Raw genomic sequence first — 20,259 nt, 5'->3', positions numbered from 1 at the left:
ACACTGACATGTGCACACACACACACACACACACACACATACAGAGGGAGGGAGAGAGAGATGACGGGAGGGAGAGAGATGACAGGATGAGACAAAACAATTTAGCTCGCACACACACACACACACACACACACAGTTCAGTTTGACTGACGCATAAACACCTGCAGTGCACTGTAAACGAGACTGTATGAGATGAAACCACCAATTATTGTTTTCTCGTTGTTTGATTTTTGTTGTTTGGTTGTATTTGATTTTGATTAAAATTGTAGAATTATATTAAAAATAGATGATTGAAATAAATAAAAATATAAATATAAAATCTTAAGACTCCAACATTTATTTTTGTAACATTTTGTTCAGGTCTGATTCTAATCATAATGTAACATATTGAAAAACTGTTTTTTTTTTCAGTACAAAAAATGCTTAACTGACAAAAAAACATTTTATTTTTGTTATAATTGTGATTTTATAATATTTAGATATGAATCCAACTTGTGAAAAGATATCTTTCAGTTACCGCAGTCAAATAGCAAATAGCATATAGTGGAGCTCTATAGCCATCTAGTGGCTAAAGTGAGTTTTTTTTTTTTTTTTAAACTGCATTTTCCAAAACAAATGGGCATAAATGTTACATTAAACCATTTAAAATGATCCATGTTATCCCCATGAATGAAAGTTAGAAATCTGGGTCTTTTATAAAGTGAATTTTACATCAAATGCTGTTTTTTTGTTGTTGTAAAAAGCCTATTTAAATAAATGTTTATTTATTTAATTATAGAAATTTAAAATATGTCATAAATCCTCCAAAAACTGCACAAATGTTGACTAAAAACATTAACAAACAGAGTAAAATTACATTTGTAAAAAAAAAAAAACTATTATCCTTTTGCAAAATTAAATGTTATTGTCTGGGTTCTCTGGAGACCCCAAAGAATATGAGTGTGGACATAAACGAAGACCATCAGAGGGAAAGCCTTGTCTGATTATTTAATCCTGTTTTGTCGTTTATTTCCCTAGTTCCTGTTCCCTATCTCAACTCAGCTTGTTCTCCTGGTTTTTGACCCCCTGCTTTCATCCTGGACTATTGCCTTGGCTTCTACCTTGAAACTGTTGGTCCGCTACTGGTTTTAACCCCAGCCTGTCCTTTGGACACAACGTTATTTCTCTGAGTCAGCTACTGAACATTGTAGGGGCGGATTTTAAGGACGAAGCAGCTCTAGCTCAACACTTGGGAATCAGGTCTATTCGTCTGGTCACCCAGTTGCTTATGAAATGGAAAGCTGCCCTTAAAACAACTGAAATAGAATTATTAACAGAATATTGTGAAGGTTCCTGTGTTTCGAATCCCGAAGACTCTTTTCCTTTTTTGTTTTTGTTTTTGTCTATAAATGTTGAAGAGATTACTTCCCCTTTCTTCAAAAATGCTGTATCTCTGTGTAAAGACTTTTTTTAAGTTCTGTACTTTGTACAGGTCTTGTGTTTTGGTGTTTAGCAAAAAAGTTTTAAATGCAAGAGTTGATACTCCCTGGCGTGATGTTTTTAAACTGGATGAAAGCAAACAACCTGAGTGGCGATCTTTTTATAAACCACAGTTGACCAAGAGAACAGGTGATTTGCAATGGAAGATCATTCATGGTGCTGTCGCGGTTAACGCTTTTATTTCAGTTTTAAACCCTGAGGTTGCTTCTACATGCCGTTTTGCTCTAATAGAGAAACCATTTTTCATGCTTTCATGAATTGTTGTAGATTACAACCTTTATTTTTAGTTGTAGGTGATGTTTTTTGGAGTTGTAATGAGACCTTTTCTCTGGAGACGTTTATTTTGGGGTGCTGCAAATATGTGAGAAAAAAAAAAATTTGTTTGTCAACTTCTGAATTTTGTTCTAGGCCAAGCAAAACTTGCCATTTATTTAAGTAGGAAAAAGAAAATAGAACAAAATATAAATCAGAATATAGTAGCCTTGTTTTCTAACCTGGAGAAATCAAGAGTTATGGTTGATTTTCTTTATTATAAGTCTATTGATGATTTTCTCTTATTTGAATGTAAATGGGGCTCTGCTTTTGAGGGTGTAGATAGATAGAATAGATTTTTATGCATACTTTTTTTAACAACTGTGGTGTAAAACTTGAAAAACTATTTTATACTGTGGTATAAGAGTGTACAGTGAATAGATTTTTTTTGTAATAAAAGTCTTGTTAAAAATCAATCTCTCTCTCTCTCTCTCTACAACGCAATCATACAACGCGAGTTCCCACGGGACTTCAGCACGAGACTACAGCTAGCCATCTAAAACACTATGTAGGTGAATTTAAACAATGGCTAAGTTGCTAAACGCATCTTGTTGTCATGTAAGGACCCTGTATATGTTGGACAGACATTTTAATTGCATTTTGTGTCTGTTAAGAGGCACAAAAACACTCTTTATGAATATGCCCCCATAACTGCCGTTTTAGCTGAGTGGGAGCTCTGGGCATTAGCGGTAGCAGCTCCGTGTTGCAAGCACCAATCCGGTTCGTTTTTCTCAATAGACAGTACTCACAAAGATATAACGATCAAGATTAACTTAAAAAAATAGTTCTCCTTTAAGCCTAATTGCTCCACTAAGGTGTTGGCCATCTTGAAAAATGGCCGCCATCTTGAAATTTCAAGTGGCTCGGACAATTTTCTTGTCAAGTGACCCGTGGAGACTGCTCATGCCAATTTTCACGCTTGTATCATAAACTGAACGATTATATCACTTAGCCGCTCCACTATTCTGAGGGTCACTCAAAAAAAATTAGTCAAGAGCTAGTCAAGCATATTCAAGATTTAATATCTCTTGGTGTTAAGCCAGGTACAATTCTCTTAAAATCACATGAATGATAAAAGGAACAAGGGCATACTGATCTCAACAACCGAGCATATTTTGTTACCCCAAAAGACATTGAAAATATTCGGACATGTATGATCCGAAAAAATCAGCAACAAAAAAAGATGATGCCAATAGTACCACACAACTTCTTGAGGGGGCTTTCAGAGACTGTTATTTTTTATCCAGCCTTACAGTCCACAAACAGATCTTGTCATAGTTCTACAAACACCATCCATGAGAGACAACCTTCAAGAATATGGAAGAGATATTGTTTTTATGGATGCAACACATGGCGTCAATCAGTATAGCTTTCCTTTATTTACATTAGTTGTCAGGGACAGTCATGGTCATGGCATACCCATTGCCTATATCATCTTGGGAAATGAAAAGCAGGCCATGCTTCAGCTGGCACTGGAAAAACTGAAATCAACATTTCCTGTAGCTCCAAGGTAATACAAAACAGATATAAACAAATTAAATGAATATTATTAAATAACATTTTGGTACACAGTTCCTTAAAATTAAACTTTTTATGCATGCCTTTATTTCAGGTTCATTATTCAATTTATGAATTCAACTTAATGCATTTTTTTCTTCTTCTATGAACCAGAACCAACTTGTATTGATTTCTTAACCACATTCTATGATTAGCCTACAGTAGGTGATATCTACATGTTAACTAATGAACCTTACTGTAAAGTGTTACCTTGTTTTCATTTATGGTTGATAAAGACCAGGCTGAAATCAATGCTATCCGTAAGGTATTGAACGAGTCAAATGTTCTCCTTTGTTGGTACCATGTAACCCAAGTAAGTACTAAGTTAAGATTGAATGGAGACTGCTTTGATTTTTGCTCATTTTGCAATATAAATTATTATTGTTGTGCTAAAATTTCAATCAAAAACAACAGTTACATTTTTTGGTTACTGGATGACACCTAAGGTTTAGTGAGAATAATATGAATGTACTAAAAATGGTCATTTTGTTGTAAATCTTAAAGGGCACCTATTATGACATTTAAAATGTTCCTAATGTTGTTTAGGGAGTCCCCAACAACAGTTTTACGTGCATGCAATGACAAAAAACACTTTTGTTGTCGTATAATATGCATTTATGTTTACCTGATTTGCTCACCGACTCCCAAATGATTCGTTCAACGACTCGTTTTTCAAACCCCTCCTTTGCGCGACGCTAATCTGCGATTGGTCAGATGACCCAGCAGTGTTTACAGAGATAATACTTATTGTTTAACACGGAGTACAAAGATGCTTTTATCAATTAAATTGTGTTATAATAATGATTATAGTCCACTGCTTTGTAGTTTGTAGTAAAAAACTAAAAATAAGATAAAGAATTTAATGTTATGTTAGCGAGAAAAAAAAATGCAGTTACGTTACTACGATATTACTCTATTCTTTAAGACAACTCCGAAAACAACGACAAACACTTCACATATCTCAATACAATTGTCATTGAAGACCTAGAAGCTAAACGGTGCTTACACAACAAACAAAATAATTATTAAGCATACTACATAAAACATAAAAGCAACAATTATTAATAGCACTTACAGGTTGTGATAGGGAGGAGGAAGCTGATGCAAATACACTTAGAAATGAACCTTCCTTCAATATCAGCCGGCTCCCGAATCCAAGTTTGATTGCATTTAAGTTGATAAAGCAATCGTCTTCAAAATGGCGCGAGCAAAGCACAAGGCTCGGACTACACTTCTGTGGTATAGTGAATTTTAGCCACTTAGTCTTCAAATGCTCCTCTTTGGGCAGATGAAAAAAGTTTGCTTTTGAACAATAAGTGGGCGTATCGTATTTAAATAACTTGACAAGTTGACGTCATCTAGTCAGAGAAAAAGCTTCGGTCTTCTAACGATTCATAAAAATGACTCAGAGTCGACTCTTACTTTTGAAAGACAACAACTTTATATACGGTGCACTTTCATATTTCAAACTTTGCAGGATGTTTTTGTTCACTTAGATCTATGTTACACACTACATGAAAGGTAAATTTCAAAATTCCATAATAGGTGCCCTTTAAACAGTCGTTTGTAAATTAAAGGTGCAAGACTTCTTGTGTCATCCGCTTCCTGTTATTTTTAGCTGTACAAAACAGCCTGTTAATGCTACTTGATATTGTAAACTGGTATTTTTTGCCATATTATTTTAATGTATTGTTGGAATTATAAACATATGGGATTGCTAAAGCAATAACATATTTTAATTTTGAATGTGGTTTGAGTTCACTGTGACTGTAGACAATTGTTCACAATACTACTAGCCAAATGCATTAGACTATTTGAAGGTCTCACCAGTTTGAATAAATATTTTTATATTTCCTCACCATTTATTACACACAGGCAGTAACTCGTTGGCTGTCAAGATCTGAATCTGGTGTGAGTGGACCTGAAAAGGCAGATTCGAGAGCACACATCATGCAGTTAATGTCGGAGCTAAAATCCTGTTCCACGGTGTGTTATTTTTCATTTGTTTTATAGAGCAATTATAGCTTGTAGTGGGTTTTTTTTCAATGGTAGCAAGCTATGTATATGTGGTCATGCACCTTGGAGTATCTACAAAATGTTATTATTTTAACAGAATAAGAGGAAAAAAATGATGGAAAAGCGTAGCGCCAAACAGTAGTCCACAAACAGATGAATAAACAACTTCTTGGAAGAGCGTAGATCCAAGAAAAAAAAAAAAAAAAAAAATTGAATAAAAGATTTGCCACACTTTATTTCTGACCTCTAGACCATAAAATGCTGTGAGCTTTTTGGCAGTTTTCGTCCAAGGTGCGCAAAACGTTTTCGGATTCAACCCTTCATCAGTGCCTTGTTTATCCAAGCCTACATCTGCAGTCATTTATAAGCTTATTATGTAATATACTGGAATCTGACTCTAACAATATAAATACGCACGTCACATGATTGGACATTGAAATATAAAGGTTACATGATCTTCATTATGTATCTCACTGTGTAAATTAACAGATAAACATTCTAAAACATCACAATCAATCAACATTTATAGAAAACAATTAAAGAGTTAATTCCTCATTCATGCCCAGACGATATAGACACATTTGCACTCCCTCTGTAAAAGTTTTGTTTAAATGGCTTTAGTATAATCAATCAAGAACATGACATTCTCAGTACACTAACTGCACACACTAGGGTTGAGGTCTATGTCGAGGATTACCTTTATGACCTATAAATTCAGTTCTTACACTAATAACACTAAACAACATGATTTTCCTTGTCCATTTTTACAGTAACATGAATTCAAGAAAAAATCTGAGATGTTTCACTGCCAGTTTAAGAACTTAAAAGATGTCTGCAAGTACTTTAGGAACCACTGGGAGCCAATTGGTCATCTGTGGTCTAACTTTGGAAGATGTTATAAGCATGGAGACTCTGAAACAAACAATCTAATAGAACGGTTTACATTTTTATGCATGTTCACCTCATTATTTATTAGTGGGCTAGCTGAAAGCTACCACAATGTTTTGAATATTAATTTGTTTTAATTTGTTAAAGAGTACATTTTAATTTTTCAAACCTGTTGCTGCTCCTCATTCAACATACTGCTCTCTCTGCTTTTATTTCCTTATAGCTTCTTCCACCGTTTAAAATACCAATTCCTCTGTGGCATCCGGAATCGTAGATTGGATCATTTGATTGATGTGCTACTGAACAAGACTGACAAGTACTTCAACATAATACAGGATTTGCAGTCTGCCTGAAGGGTCTATAACCCTCTGGTATGTAAAATGGAAGAAATAAAGAAGTCTGCCCAGAGGATGCTAGACAATGGTTGGGCCACAGCAGTTACTGAAGCTTCAACAGAAACATACGTATACAATGTTCCATCAGAAAATAATCCACATGTAGTTTACCGTTTATGCCCTGCAGAGCAGTTCTGCAGTTGTCTCGCTGGTACAAGGGGTCGTACATGTAAGCATCTCATTTTATTAAGTCTTCTCACTTGTGGTGATTGATGGTGAGACCTTTCCAGATATGGACACACAACTACAAGCCCATGCCAACAACTTGATTCAAAAGAATAAGTATAACATTTCTACAAAGCTTAAAAAAACAGTAAAGCTTATTTGGAAGAGCAGTATCAAAACCATGTATAGTGACGAATCTATGTGACTGCTGTACTTCCTCATATCATAAAAAATGTGCTTGTCTACTACTTGCAAAGGGACTTTTAAATGACATGAGTGAGACGACATCAAAACATGGAATTATATTTCAGTGGAGCCTATACAGGATGAAATTGCAGATAAAGATAGGCGTAGTACAACTATCAGGCAACTGGAAAGCATATTGAAGACTCTACAGACATGGGAGAGAATTCCTGAGGACATTGCCCATAAAGTCAATGAACTAGAAGTGCAAACAATGGAAGAAAATATTAACTTTAAAAGATTTGTGCGACTTTGTGATGAGGACAAGTCACGTAAAATACGCCCACTATTTGCAAACAGAAAAGACTGACATAAACACTGCCTCAGAGACGAGGACAGATGTCACATCAAGTTTTCCTATTAAATCAAGAAGAAAACACAGAGCAATCAGTGGTCCAAAAAGATAATACAAATAGGGATGCACCGAAATGAAATTCTTGGCTGAAGCCGAATAATAATGAAATGCTTGGCCGAAGGCCGAACGCGGTGTTTTGCATTTTTTCCATTTATTTTGCCAATTTTTTCACCATTACAATAATGAAATAGTAAAAATTAGCTTTTTACTCTTTTGTGTTGCTTTTCAGAGAAATAAATCAAATAACAAAAATACAATTTCAAAATATTTATTTAACACTGAAATTTTTTTTTACGTTCCAGCAGATATTATACAAACAAAGCACAATATAACTTAAAATAAATAAATTAGTAAAATAAAAAATATATTTTTATTTGGCCATCTTTGAAGCCCCCCTTCTTAAATAGCCTATGTTAGGCCTATAACTGACTGCTGAAAGAATGTAACTCTGTATGTCTACGACAACAAATGTGCGTTGAATAGTGCAAAAAATGTGGATGAACCCACAACAAATGAATAACTGTCCTAGACATAAGCCTACTTAGCCTACTTCTTCATGAAAAGTGTCAGGTTCTTCTTTATGAAAAGTAGCTTCTCGGCTTTATCACATGAAAGTCGGTTCCTCTTCTCATCGATGACATGAGATGCAGCACTAGTCTCTCGCTGTCGGTGCTTGTGCATGGAGCAGACAAGTACCTGCAGAATAGTTGAAATTTTTATTGCAGTTTTCTGACAGTTGCTCATTTCAAAACGAACAAAGTCTTCAAGATAATGAAATGGTTGAAACCCAGTGTAGGCCTACTATTTTAGTACACTGAAAATAGTTAAATTGTTACAAAATACATAATATAAAATATAGGTAGTAACACTTTACAATGTTTCCTTTTGTTAACATTATTGCATTAACTAACAATGAGCAATACATTTGTTATGGTATTTATTAATCTTCGTTAATGTAAGATAATAAAAAATATTTAGTTCATGTTAGTATAAGTGCATTAACAATTTTAACAAATAGGCCTACCACTTTTGATACTTTTTATCAGATATAACCATCTAACTGTTGAGCTTGTCCTCTGTCTTGCTAATGGGTTATTCTCTTGGAGGATCTCATCGAACATGTCTGTAGTATGAGCCTGTTAACTCTCTGCGCTGTTTTCATCTCCTGCGCTGTGCATCACCTGACCGTCTCCATCACCTAGCGGCTTTCCCAAATCCAACTCGGCCTGGATCATTTCTCGTGTGCGCAGCTTTTTCCCCACATCCAAGTAATGATCTTTAAATCGTGGATCAAGCACAGTCGCGATGCAGTACAGGGGTTCTGAGGCTACCTGACTAAATTGTGTGCTGACAGCTTCTAAGAGCGCACTTTTAGTTGTTTTCACTCCGTGGTCTGTTTCAGCCTCTGTTTAAAAGACGCTTTAGTGCTGCAAGTAAGGGTATGACGTCTGCCATATTTCTTGCGTTGTCACTGACTACCGCATGCACTTTAGACCGGTCGATACGCCAAGTGTCAAACATGTTGGCGAACGCCTCGGATATGGCTACAGCTGTATGGGACCCTCTAAACTCTTGTGAGTGAAGCACAATCTTTTGTAGCTTGAAATCTGTATCGATCCACTGCGCCGTTAAACTCAGCATACTGGTGGGGCTCACATCCGAGCTCCAAATATCAGTCGTGAAGCTGAGGGCTGCAATATCTGTTGCCAAGAGCTCATGGACGTGAGTTGAAACGACGTTATACATCTCAGGTAAGCACACGTCTGAGAAATACCGTCTAGGCATGGTGTAACGGGGCTCAATATGGTCTATAAGCCTGCGAAATCCAACATCCTCTACAACAGAGAATGGTTGATCATCCAATGCGATGAATTCCATTATCCTTTTAGTAATACCTTTAGCTTTGGCACTGTCATTGGCAAACTTTTTTGCCTTTTCTAAGAAGTCAGCCACAGATGGAGTGGGTGTCCTAAGACTGGGAGGAGCTACTTTCCTTTTCGCTGCTGCTGTTGCCGTAGCCGCCGCCGTGTCTTTCTCGTACTCTGCATGATGTTTGGCGTGTCTTGATTTTAAGTGAAATTAAACTTGAAGTGCTGTACGTTTTTGCAGATTGCACCCCTTCTGGACAATTCAGCAGAACAGTGTCAGCAAACGGCCGTTTTTGCCTCTTTCTTTGACACTTTAAAGTGCTTCCACACTGCTGACATGTTTGCTGCATAAAGCGCGCGCCTCTCACTCTACGCGGGTTACTATTTGATCGCGTCATTAAAAACGTCATTGTTTGGCAAAATTTATTCTACCTTTTTACTTATTCGGTATAATTTCGGTTGCCGAACATTCTGTGCATCCCTAAATACAAATAAGGTTTGAAAAGTAATTTTTATTCAAATGCAGTTTTTCCATTTTATCAAACGTTGTACTTGTTCTCCACTATGAGTCCTCCATTAAAAGTTACTATAAAACAATTGACTATGAAAATAAAAGCCTTGTCAAATATCAAATAAAGTAATTGAGCTTATCTTTTTTGTTTATAAATAAGCTGATAGCAACCACATTTGTACATGTGTGCAGGAACCTGGGTACTGTTCATTTCAAAGAGTCCTCTAAAAGGAAAAAAAAACCTCAGCTGCTGTAGGCCCAAAGTTCACACCAGTCTGCTGACATTTCAGAGCGAGTTTAAATGCACTTGCTTTGCCAAATGCGTTTATCGATTGATTTTTCACACAGAAAGCACCCAGATCCTGCATGGAAGCTTTGTCTACACTTAAATAAATTAACAGAAAGTGAACTAGTGTGGATAAAAGATGCAAACAAACAAAAACACATGGCAGATCGATTCAAACTAACTTCGACGGGTAATGCCTGGCTCACACTACAGGAGTTTTGAAATCCTAACCGATTTTTAAATCTGGTTGCAGCACACAACTTTAGGAGAATCTTTGCAGATTTTCTTACCTCAAATCTTAAACATGCTCATACTACAAGATTTGAAAATCGCGGCGCATCACACACTACAAAATGTTACTAAGATTATCGTGCCAGAGGAAGCGCTTCACGTGATCTACGCAGCAGATCGGAAGCAGGAAAGCGGATGTAAACAAAATGGATACTGTAACACGAAAACTTGCTGTATCAATAATGATCGTTTGTTGTGCGAAAAAACAAAAGCGGAAGAATAAACGAGTGTGGATGAGAAAATGGTTGGGGAGACGGGCTCAACATGGATTATCAGTTCTTCAGCAAGAAATGCAGGTAAGAATTTAATTGACCTTATTACTATCGTAGTGCAGAGGTGTCAAGTAACGAAGTACAAATACTTCGTTACATTACTTAAGTAGAAATTTTGGGTATCTATACTTTACTTGAGTAATTATTTTTCAGCCGACTTTTTACTTCTACTCCTTACATTTTCACGCAATTATCTGTACTTTCTACTCCTTACATTTTAAAAATAGCCTCGTTACTCCTATTTCATTTCTGCTTGTTTTCATTCCCGCTTGTTTTCATTCTGGCTTGTCGTCGTTCAAAAAATGGCCAATTATACAATAGATCTGAGTCCCGCCTCCTGAACACACATCGCTAAACTGATTGGCTTTGTGTTTTCTTTCTAACTTGTGAGAGGCTGTCCGCGCTGTAGTTACATTTGGTTGTGGGAAGCGGCAAAACTCCTCCGAAGGAAACCTACTGTAGATGCGGTAAGCGAGGGAGAAATTAATCAACAGTTTTGTGCTCAAGAATACGGGGCAAATCGCGTCAAATATTGCTTTGGGGACAGCCGTTTTTACAATATTGCCTACTGTATGACAATCGCGGGATAAGTGGCAAACATAATCGTTAGTGTGTGTGTGTGTGCGTGCGTGTGTGTGTGAGAGAGAGGAGAGAGAGAGTGTGTGCGTGTGTGTGAGAGAGCGAGTGTGTGTGAGAGGGAGACTGAGTGTGTGTGTGTGTGTGTGTGTGAGAGAGAGAGAGAGAGAGAGAGTGAGAGAGTGTGTGTGTGTGGTGTGTGTGTGTGTGTGTGTGTGTGTGTGAGAGAGAGAGAGAGTGTGTGTGAGAGAGAGAGAGAGTGTGTGTGTGTGAGAGAGAGAGAGAGAGAGTGTGTGAGAGGAGAGAGTGTGTGTGTGAGAGAGAAGAGAGAGTGTGGAGAGAGAGAAGAGAGAGAGAGTGTGTGTGTGTGTGTGTGTGTGTGTGTGAGAGAGAGAGAGAGAGAGAGAGTGCGTGCGTGTGTCTGTGAGAGAGAGAGAGGAGAGAGAGAGAGTGTGTGTGTGGGAGAGAGAGAGTGTGTGTGTGCGCGCAACCATTATAGTGTCAAAATATCCCCACAAAGATGGCAATATCCAAAATCCTTATATGCGGCTGAAACCGGTAGCCTAGTGCCTCACAAGTTTTTCAACATTTACATTTTAATATATATAACATTAGTCATTATGGCCTTAGAATGTTTGAGGAGGGGGGGTGCACTATAGGCCCCTTTGGGGCGGTCTAAGCTTTTGTCCTTAATGGCATTTTTTTGCCTTACTTTTACTTTTATACTTTAAGTAGTTTTGAAACCATGTACTTTTACACTTTTACTTAAGTAAAAAGCTTGAGTTGATACTTCAACTTCTACAGAAGTCATTTTAAACCCTAGTATCTGTACTTCTACTTGAGTAATGAATGTGAATACTTTTGACACCTCTGTCGTAGTGTGCTATAATTTTTACCGTTATAATATTGGCTGTCTAGGTCAAAAGTGATATTGGCACCTGTTACAGTGTAGACTGTAAAATGAAAATACAATAGCAACAACTCCCGAGCAAAGGTTCCGGTGAAGCAGTCGATTCGGTTCCCTTCCGGAATTCCTGTTCCCCTTTACGCAATCATACTACAAGTCGTGCGTAGTTGCCGAGTTACCATACGTACCACCAGAACTCAATATGCACAAGCACATCTGGATGTACGGGAAGCAAAACGGTTAAAAAAGTAAAAAAAATTCCGAAACTTTTTTTATATATATATATTTTTAGAAGCGAGTTTTTTGCATCTGTAAATGCAATCCAGCTTATTTCTTTTCACATTTAAAACGTATTACTGATTTTAATGTAATGTTTGGCTTTGGTTAGTACAGATAAGCCTCTAGTGCAGGACTATTTGAACCACAATTACTTCACAGGTGCTTTTAATGTCACATTTTATAAAATAAATAATGCTTGTTTTGAAAGACTGATTTTCGAGTAGGTTTAACCAATGTGAAAGTTAAGGGGAAAATAAACAAACTCCAAAAACAATGGCTTCATAATCAAGTTATTTATTGCAAGAAGCACATTTGTATTCATCCTCCGTGGATGGATTGCCCACACACTTCACGTGGAACCATCGCCCACAGTCATCACAGGCAATCTATATATAAAAATAAGAAATAAGAATAACAATTTAAAAACAACAATCCATTCATTATTACTTTGTGTATGATACACCAACCAAAAATGGTCAGCCATAGTTACCCAAAGAACATCTGTAGACTCATGAACTGTTTCTGCCTCTCCTTCAGAGTCCTCAAACGTTTCTGCCTCTCCACAAAAGTGGCACAGGTCACTTAGGTCATCTATGAGGTACAGTACAACACTAATGAAAGTGATGCACGTCAAAAAGCATGTCAATAACATTCATGAGTTTATAAAGCAATACCAGATTGGCGGAGCAGAATTAAAGCAATCTCCATTCGGAATCTGGTTATTTCTTGTGGCTCATTGGAGAAGTCAATTCTAGTATTCTGCAGAATGTGTTCTGCAAACTGAGGAAGTAACAAGAAAAATTTACTAAAGTATCATCCCATTTTAATTAACATTTAATATTTGCTACAATGCTATAAATCACACACCTTCAAAGCGAACACACCACATGATATTGCATCCCTCTGAAGGGGGTGAGGCAAGCTTTCACACACCCAGTTTGTAACTGAAACACCCTTTGTCATCATCAGGGCTCTACAAACAAGATAGTATGTTCTCTTTCAAGCATAAAGTAGCTACATATTGTACAATAACACTACATATGATTGTGGTGCATGAAAAATACCTGGTTGTCTCCAAACACCTTTTCTTTTTTATGTTTGACTCTCCAATTGAGTCAAGCAGAATGTTTTTTTGTTGGGATGGGTATATAGCCTATAACATGCAAAAATATCCAGACAACACGATAGTGGTATAATAATGTAAATCAGGGGGATAAGGGAAAATTTAAGGGAAACTGTTCTATACCACAAATACTTACAACTAGGAACCAGTGGTGGCCCTCATTTACAATGCCCACTATGACCTCATAGTTTGCTGGGTCCAACTGGGAAAAAAACACCTCATTATGATCTATACCTTGCTAACCAACGCCTTGAGTATGTACCAACACCACAAACGAATGTACACAAAGCCTTGAACAAAATGGGCATTAGCACAAGTAATACAATGCAAAATAGATAAAATTAGCAGGACACCTTGAGCCTTTCATATTTGCCCTTCCACATGTCTGTCCTGGCAAATGTCTCCATATGGAATGCTTTGCCCGGTGATGTAAAATTGTGCTCCCTTACTTTCAGGGACAGATACGCATTCAGAACCTTGACACACATTGCAAAATTAAACATTAATACAAAATATTAACATAGCAGATGAAAGTCTTGTCTGTCAAAATCAATGAAATGTGTACCTCACTCTCCAACTCCCTTCCAGGGCCGATCCGTAGGTCCTTATAAAATAATTTATAGGGTCCCACTCTGGACAGCAGGACATAACTGTCGTTTCCAGCCCAGGCACTCTTGATACCTACAGAGGATAACCAAAAACAGCATTGCACCTACCACCTCACAAATATATTAGAAATTAGACTAATAATGATCAATTATAAGATCTGACTTTACATCAACACTTACAGCCATGCACGGTGTCTGTGGTGTCAGCTGGTACCTCTGTCGTCATTGTAGTGGTGTGGGACACAGGAGAGGAAAGTGGCATTTTCATAGAAAAGTTCAATGGAGACTGGGGAGAGGATATAGAATATTTTGATCCAATTGATAAGTCAATTGGTGAGGATGGAGGTGATGGTGGGGGCTGGTTTTCATGTGATTTGGTGATGGTGAGGTCTACAGGTGTGACGTTTCTTTACGTGTTCTTTTATGCTGTGGTTCTTGGGTAATTATATGGGGTATCCGGGGTGTGTCTTCTTTAAATGGTTTGAGATGGTCAGTGTTGATTTTGGGGAATATCTTGCCATTTTCATCCCTTAAATCAGCGCTTTTTTCTTGCAAATGGATAATTTCATAAGGTCCCAACCAGCTCTGCTCAAGCTTGCCCCCTTTCCTCTGCTGGGTCCTTATATTTTTTCGTAGGACCTTCTGCCCTACAAAAAATGGTGCCTGATTTGCCACCTTCTGTCTCCTGTCCTGTTTTTTTCGTACATTTTTTTTTACAATGTTGTCCATTTTCTCCTTCAGAGAAATGGCATTTGTCCTCTGCTATGACAGATTCCACTGTGCTGTTGAGCTTTTCAGAAACATTGAAGATTTAAAATATTTCACTAACTTGTAATTGATAGATATTTATATGGAACAATGTAAATGATCACATACCTCATACGTCTCAGGCACCTCACAAGGATATCGTGCCTCCATGCCGAACATTAAGAAAAATGGAGAGTACCTAGTTGTCAGCTGTGTCTTGGTTCTAAGACCAAACATTACTGCATCTAGGTACTCGTCCCATTTTTCTGGTCTTGCATCCACTAATTTGCACAAGGCTCTAGAGTCATAAGGAGAAAGGAGTTGAAAGTTATGAGTAACCAATTTTCAAAGACACCAATATTTCCATGAATATTGCATTCCCACAAAGCAACCAGTTAATGAAGGTTCACCTTTGAATGGTTCCATTTAGTTTTTCCACGAGCCCGTTTGTTTGTGGATGGTATGGGGCACAGAGGCTTCTCTCAACATTTAGGAAGGCACAGAGCTCTTCGTTGATCTGTTTGCAAAACATACATTAAAGGGGTCATGACATGGTTTTTTTTATTTTATTATTATGTTCCCTTAGGTGCAATTATAGTATTACTATAGTTTTTTTTACAAAACACTTTTAAAATGTAGTGATTTATGACCTTTTCCCACCCTGTTTCTCATCCTCTGATTCAAACAGTCTGTTTTGGGGGTGTTTCCCCTTTAAGAGTTCAGTGTTAACGCCGACTGTTATGATTGGCTAATGTCAGTGCCTATGCATCAATTATTAACGCCCCCAGCCAGAACATTTGCGGATTCGGCGTATTTAAAAAGTAGTTTAAAGTTTTAAATATATTACTTACAGTTTGCGCCGTCGTTGTTGAGCCCAGAATAGTCGGCACAGACTTATCTTTGAGCAGCAGTTTTCTGGCAAAGCCAGCATCATTTTGGGATTTGTTCTCAAAACAGTCATCCTTCAAATGTATAGAACAAACGCTTAAACTAACACTGCCGTGACTGAGACGTCCGCAAAAAATAAAGTGCATCCATTTTTCCCTGACGACTGGATCTTTCGCAGCGTATTCAAAGATGTTGTTTGTCCACAGCCAGGAACAGCACATCTGCGTGGCATCGTAATTTCCCTGTACACAGACCCACTCGCTGTCCGTCGACTGAGCACTTGTGAGGCGCGCAGCGCGCGGGCGCGACTATGACGCGAAATGACCGTAGTTGCCTTGCGCTTTAAGCGTAGTTGTCTTGCGCTTTAAGCGTAGTTGCCTTGTGCTGGAGGCGGTCTATATGCAAACACTGGTACGTCACTTCGTACCGTGACGTCACTTCTTACCATGGATCCAGAACGAGCTGTATTTAGAGCTTGATTAAATAAATGATTCGTTTATAATGGGGAGGACGTCTTAAGCTATGAAACTTGCAGGACGTTTTAATGGTACAAAGACCTCTTATATACCAAAAGATCAAGGCAAATTTGGTTTCTCATGTCATGACCCCTTTAATTAATCTACAAAAAAACAAAACAAATGTGTGAAACCATTAAATTCTTGTGCAGATTGAATTTAGTTCATTCAACAAACCTGGTTTACAAACTCAGTGCCTTGGTCAGTGAGTATTCTCTTTGGTGCCCCAAACCTGTAGAAAAAATTAATAATGCAGCGCGAGACAACTGCTGCAGATTTATTGGGAATTGCATATGCCTCGGACCATTTAGTATAATAGTCAACGAGGACACAAATGTACTCATTTCCCTGGTTGGTTTTGGTGACTTTCCCCCACTAAATCCATGCCCAGCAGTTCCCGAGGCTTATCCACCTTAATTAAAATAGCACAATAAATAAATTTAAATTCTGTGAACTCATGAAATACCAGTCTCAAAACCCATGAACATCTGTGGACAAGCTTACATGCACATATTGGGATGTACTTGGGCTCCTGCTTGATGGACAGTCTGCTAAATTGGCACTGGGCACACTGCAAAACCTGATGTTCAGAAATAAGCACATGAGAAATGCATTCCAAAACATAATCCATTTGTATGTTTCACAGCAAAGTTAAAAGGGAATAATTTAGTATTTACCCATTTATCTATATCCACCCCCATTCCAGGCCAGTAGAACCTCGCTGAAATGGCAAGCTTTGTTTTTTCCGTTCCACAGTGTGCTCCGTGGGGGCTGGCATGGAAGTCTGTGAATATTTGGTTGGCCTCTTTTTGTCCAACAACCACCTTTTTTCTCAAACCCATACCACTTTTTGAGGAGATGTAGTAAAGTTGGCCATCTATTGAAATAGCTTTATTGTTAGTAAAACCTAAACAATAACCTGCAAGAAGGTTCTGAAGTCCCAATGAAAGAAATAGGCCAATTTAAATAGAAATTGCAGGATAGGTTATTTTTGATGTTCTAGTTGCTGGCAAGTCAATTATAAGAAGGCTATGTAGTCTATGGACATGTATGGGCTTTTTGTATAAAGTATCGGTGTATCACTATACCTCACTCCTGTCTGTGGACTTATCTAGAGTGATCTCCACTGTCTAGAATAATTATAATTTAGAATTGATTACTTACCATCAATTTGGAAATTGGAGGAGCGTCTGCGAATGACATATTTATGGTCTTTTTTTATGCCAAATGGGTATGCGCCCTGAGTTTTGTAGTTAATGATTTCCTCATACACTTTTGGACCCATTGTTGGAATGTGCCAGCAAGAATAGAAATTCTGATGACAATGCTGTGTGGTCATCTCCCCAATTTATAACACCATTTATTAACTTGATTAATTGATTGATTTAATTAGTGCACTCTGAAATTGTATGTTCATTAATTACGATTAGAATGATATGTTGCACCCATGCATCTTGCATGTGAAATTTTTTAAAGAAGGTAATAATAGCAATATATGGTTTTATTCATATTTATTTATTTATTTTTTATTTCATAAAAAATAAATTCAGGGAACATAAAAGGTGTCTCCTGAAAATGTGTTTCCCTTGTGACAATAATATGAGGAACTTTCTCTTGTGTATTATGGTGACATTGAACATATTGTTAATACATTTTCTATACTGTTTTCAAAGTTGTATATCATAAACTTGTCATCGCTGACATTTTGTAATCTTTATAAATAATAATGAGACAATAATATGAGGCATTTTGGACGTCAACACGGACAGATAACGCAATTTGTATGGGTAAAATTCAATATATTCAGACATAATACAAAAACTATGAACAAGTGCAAGATTAAATCAATTCACAGACATATTACTGGAGTGTGAGAACCATTTTATTATGCTGTAGTGTATCAAAACATTTAAATGTTGCGCCAATGCTTTTGGCCTTTTTCGCTTTCCGTACTTCCAGCTGTCCTTTGATGCATCTGCTACGCATGCGTTGTCAGGGGGAACAGGAATTCCGAAAGGGAACAGAATCGACTGCTTCACCGGCCCTGGTCACCCCGTGACACAATGTGTGCCAGCTGAAAGGTCATGTAATCCTAGCCTAGCTGCTAAACAGCAGCGTGACCTACTTAAAGATTACTTTGTGTCACATGCTGGCCAGGGGCCTGTACCATGAAGCCGGTTTAGGTGGCTAGCCAGCTATGTCTCAGCTTAGTTTCCGCCAACCCTGGGTTTTAGGTACTATGAAAGCAGCTCGGCTTTAATCGGTGTTCGTTGCCATGGTATCTTACGCTGCACGGCTAGCCTGCTCCGGGGCAGGTTAAGTTCTAGATTCGAGATCTCAGACTGAAGTTTGACCAATCAGCTGTGAGCAAAGAAACATATAGGTGACGTAACTAATTCCCAGTGTCTGTTGCAATGGCTTTACATTTTCTTCCAAATCCTGTGGACATCTCAGCGCAAATTGTTAGACGAGCACATCGTAGAGAAAGAGTTTTTAGCCAGACAAAATCCCCTTGCCTTTCCTGATAGTTTGTATGAAAGATACAGATTTTCTGCGGAAGGAATATCTTATCTTTGCAAACTTCTTGCGCCGCACATAAAGAATTTAACACGTCGAATTCATTACTGTACCGCAAATGGTATTGTGTTGCGTTTTTTTGCAAGTGGTAGGCTACATACTTGCACGATCGGTGATGCACAGAATCTAGGGGTTTGTCGAACTATTCGCAAGGTGGTCCTCGCTCTGCAGGAGTGATAGTTTCATTAATAATGTTCCCCGGACATATATCGACCATGTCCATAAAAAAGGGCTTTTATAAAATTGCGGGTAAGATATATTGATAGGGTGACATCACATGAACAATTTTTTTTTTTTTTCAAAAAGCTAATTTCACAAATGTTGGCTACTACAGTACATAAGAATTATTTTTAATATTTTGTATTATTATTCGGTTAATCTTATGGATTCCCTAGAGTCATTGGAGCAATAGCCTGCACACATGTTGCAATCTCCACTTCTCTAAGAGAACATTAGGCAGATTATGTTAATAGAAAGTCCTTTCACAGCCTTAATGTTCAGGTAGAGATGATGTGAACATGTGAAATTATTATTTTCTGTGAGATGAATCTTTAAATTAATAGTAACATTAACAGATATAACAAGGATCTACTTTCTGTGAGTCTGTGTTGTGTCAGCACTTTGAGGAAAGCAAGTTAAATTTGGTACAGTACAAAACACTGTTAATTTGCAACCTACAAAATAACCATAATGATGACCCTCAGACAGGGCCACTTGACCACCCAGTGCAGATGTAGATGCAATCACCATGCAATATTACACTTAATAAAAGCACATTGAAACTGCAGATAGGTCTCAAACTTTTTATTGGTTTTGTGGGACGGGGGGGGAGAAAGAGACAAGATGAAGTTGCATTAATAAATATTCATGCTAAAGTGTTACTTGGTTAAATAAGTTCACATACTGAGATCAGTTTAATCCAGCTGTTTGATCTCCAATTTATTTATTATTTAAACGTGGATCCTCCTCAGCTCACAGTCAGGCTCCTTTAGTGTGCAGTCTCTATGTCTATAGGCTCATTTAGTGTGCCGTCTAGCTCTAGGCTCCTTTTGTAAAGGGCCCTGAAGTATAATTCCACCACAAACAAGTTCACAAGTTTACACCACGATCATTACAAGTTTTCTGGAGGCTAATCAACTCACAAAAAGTTCCTTGACAAACACCTGTAATTTATGTCAATGGTTTTAAATCCTTAACTTGTTCACATTTCTTCTGAATGTTGTTGTTGAATGATGTGTAAGGGCCAGTCCCTGTTTTATGCCACACATTCAAATGTTTGCCTTAATAAAAAGCCCAGTGCATTCACCTCAGCAACTGTCTCAGAACAGTGTCTTCATCATTTCCTCCACCCTAATAAATAAAAGTAGGGCAATATAAAGCATAACTGTTATAAAGCAGGTT

The 20,259-nt window shown here is 37.6% G+C and overlaps 2 protein-coding genes across 2 annotated transcripts; one reads left to right on the top strand and one right to left on the bottom strand.

Moving 5' to 3' along the window:
• Positions 1–3,571: 3,571 nt before the first annotated feature.
• On the top strand, positions 3,572–6,605 carry LOC307003999 (uncharacterized protein; the record flags this gene model as incomplete). The annotated part of the gene is given in 4 exon segments (XM_079622940.1): positions 3,572–3,661; positions 5,224–5,334; positions 6,138–6,301; positions 6,476–6,605. Coding segments are annotated over 4 exon segments (495 nt in total).
• Positions 6,606–12,690: 6,085 nt separating this feature from the next.
• Positions 12,691–17,266, bottom strand: LOC307003998 (uncharacterized protein; the record flags this gene model as incomplete). Its single annotated transcript, XM_079622939.1, has 12 exons — positions 16,959–17,266; positions 15,289–16,861; positions 15,008–15,176; positions 14,312–14,921; positions 14,089–14,204; positions 13,877–13,999; positions 13,660–13,725; positions 13,465–13,553; positions 13,268–13,373; positions 13,075–13,180; positions 12,891–12,991; positions 12,691–12,786 (listed from the first exon to the last, which is right to left on the bottom strand). The coding sequence occupies exons 4-12, from the start codon at positions 14,397–14,399 to the stop codon at positions 12,691–12,693; spliced, it is 891 nt and encodes a 296-aa protein (XP_079479065.1). The 5' UTR covers positions 14,400–14,921; positions 15,008–15,176; positions 15,289–16,861; positions 16,959–17,266.
• Positions 17,267–20,259: the final 2,993 nt, after the last annotated feature.

Source organism: Phoxinus phoxinus (assembly GCF_949152265.1).
Source record: "Phoxinus phoxinus genome assembly, chromosome: 9".
In the NCBI taxonomy this organism is placed as follows: Eukaryota; Metazoa; Chordata; class Actinopteri; order Cypriniformes; family Leuciscidae; genus Phoxinus; species Phoxinus phoxinus.
This window is presented reverse-complemented; position numbering and strand designations above follow the sequence as displayed.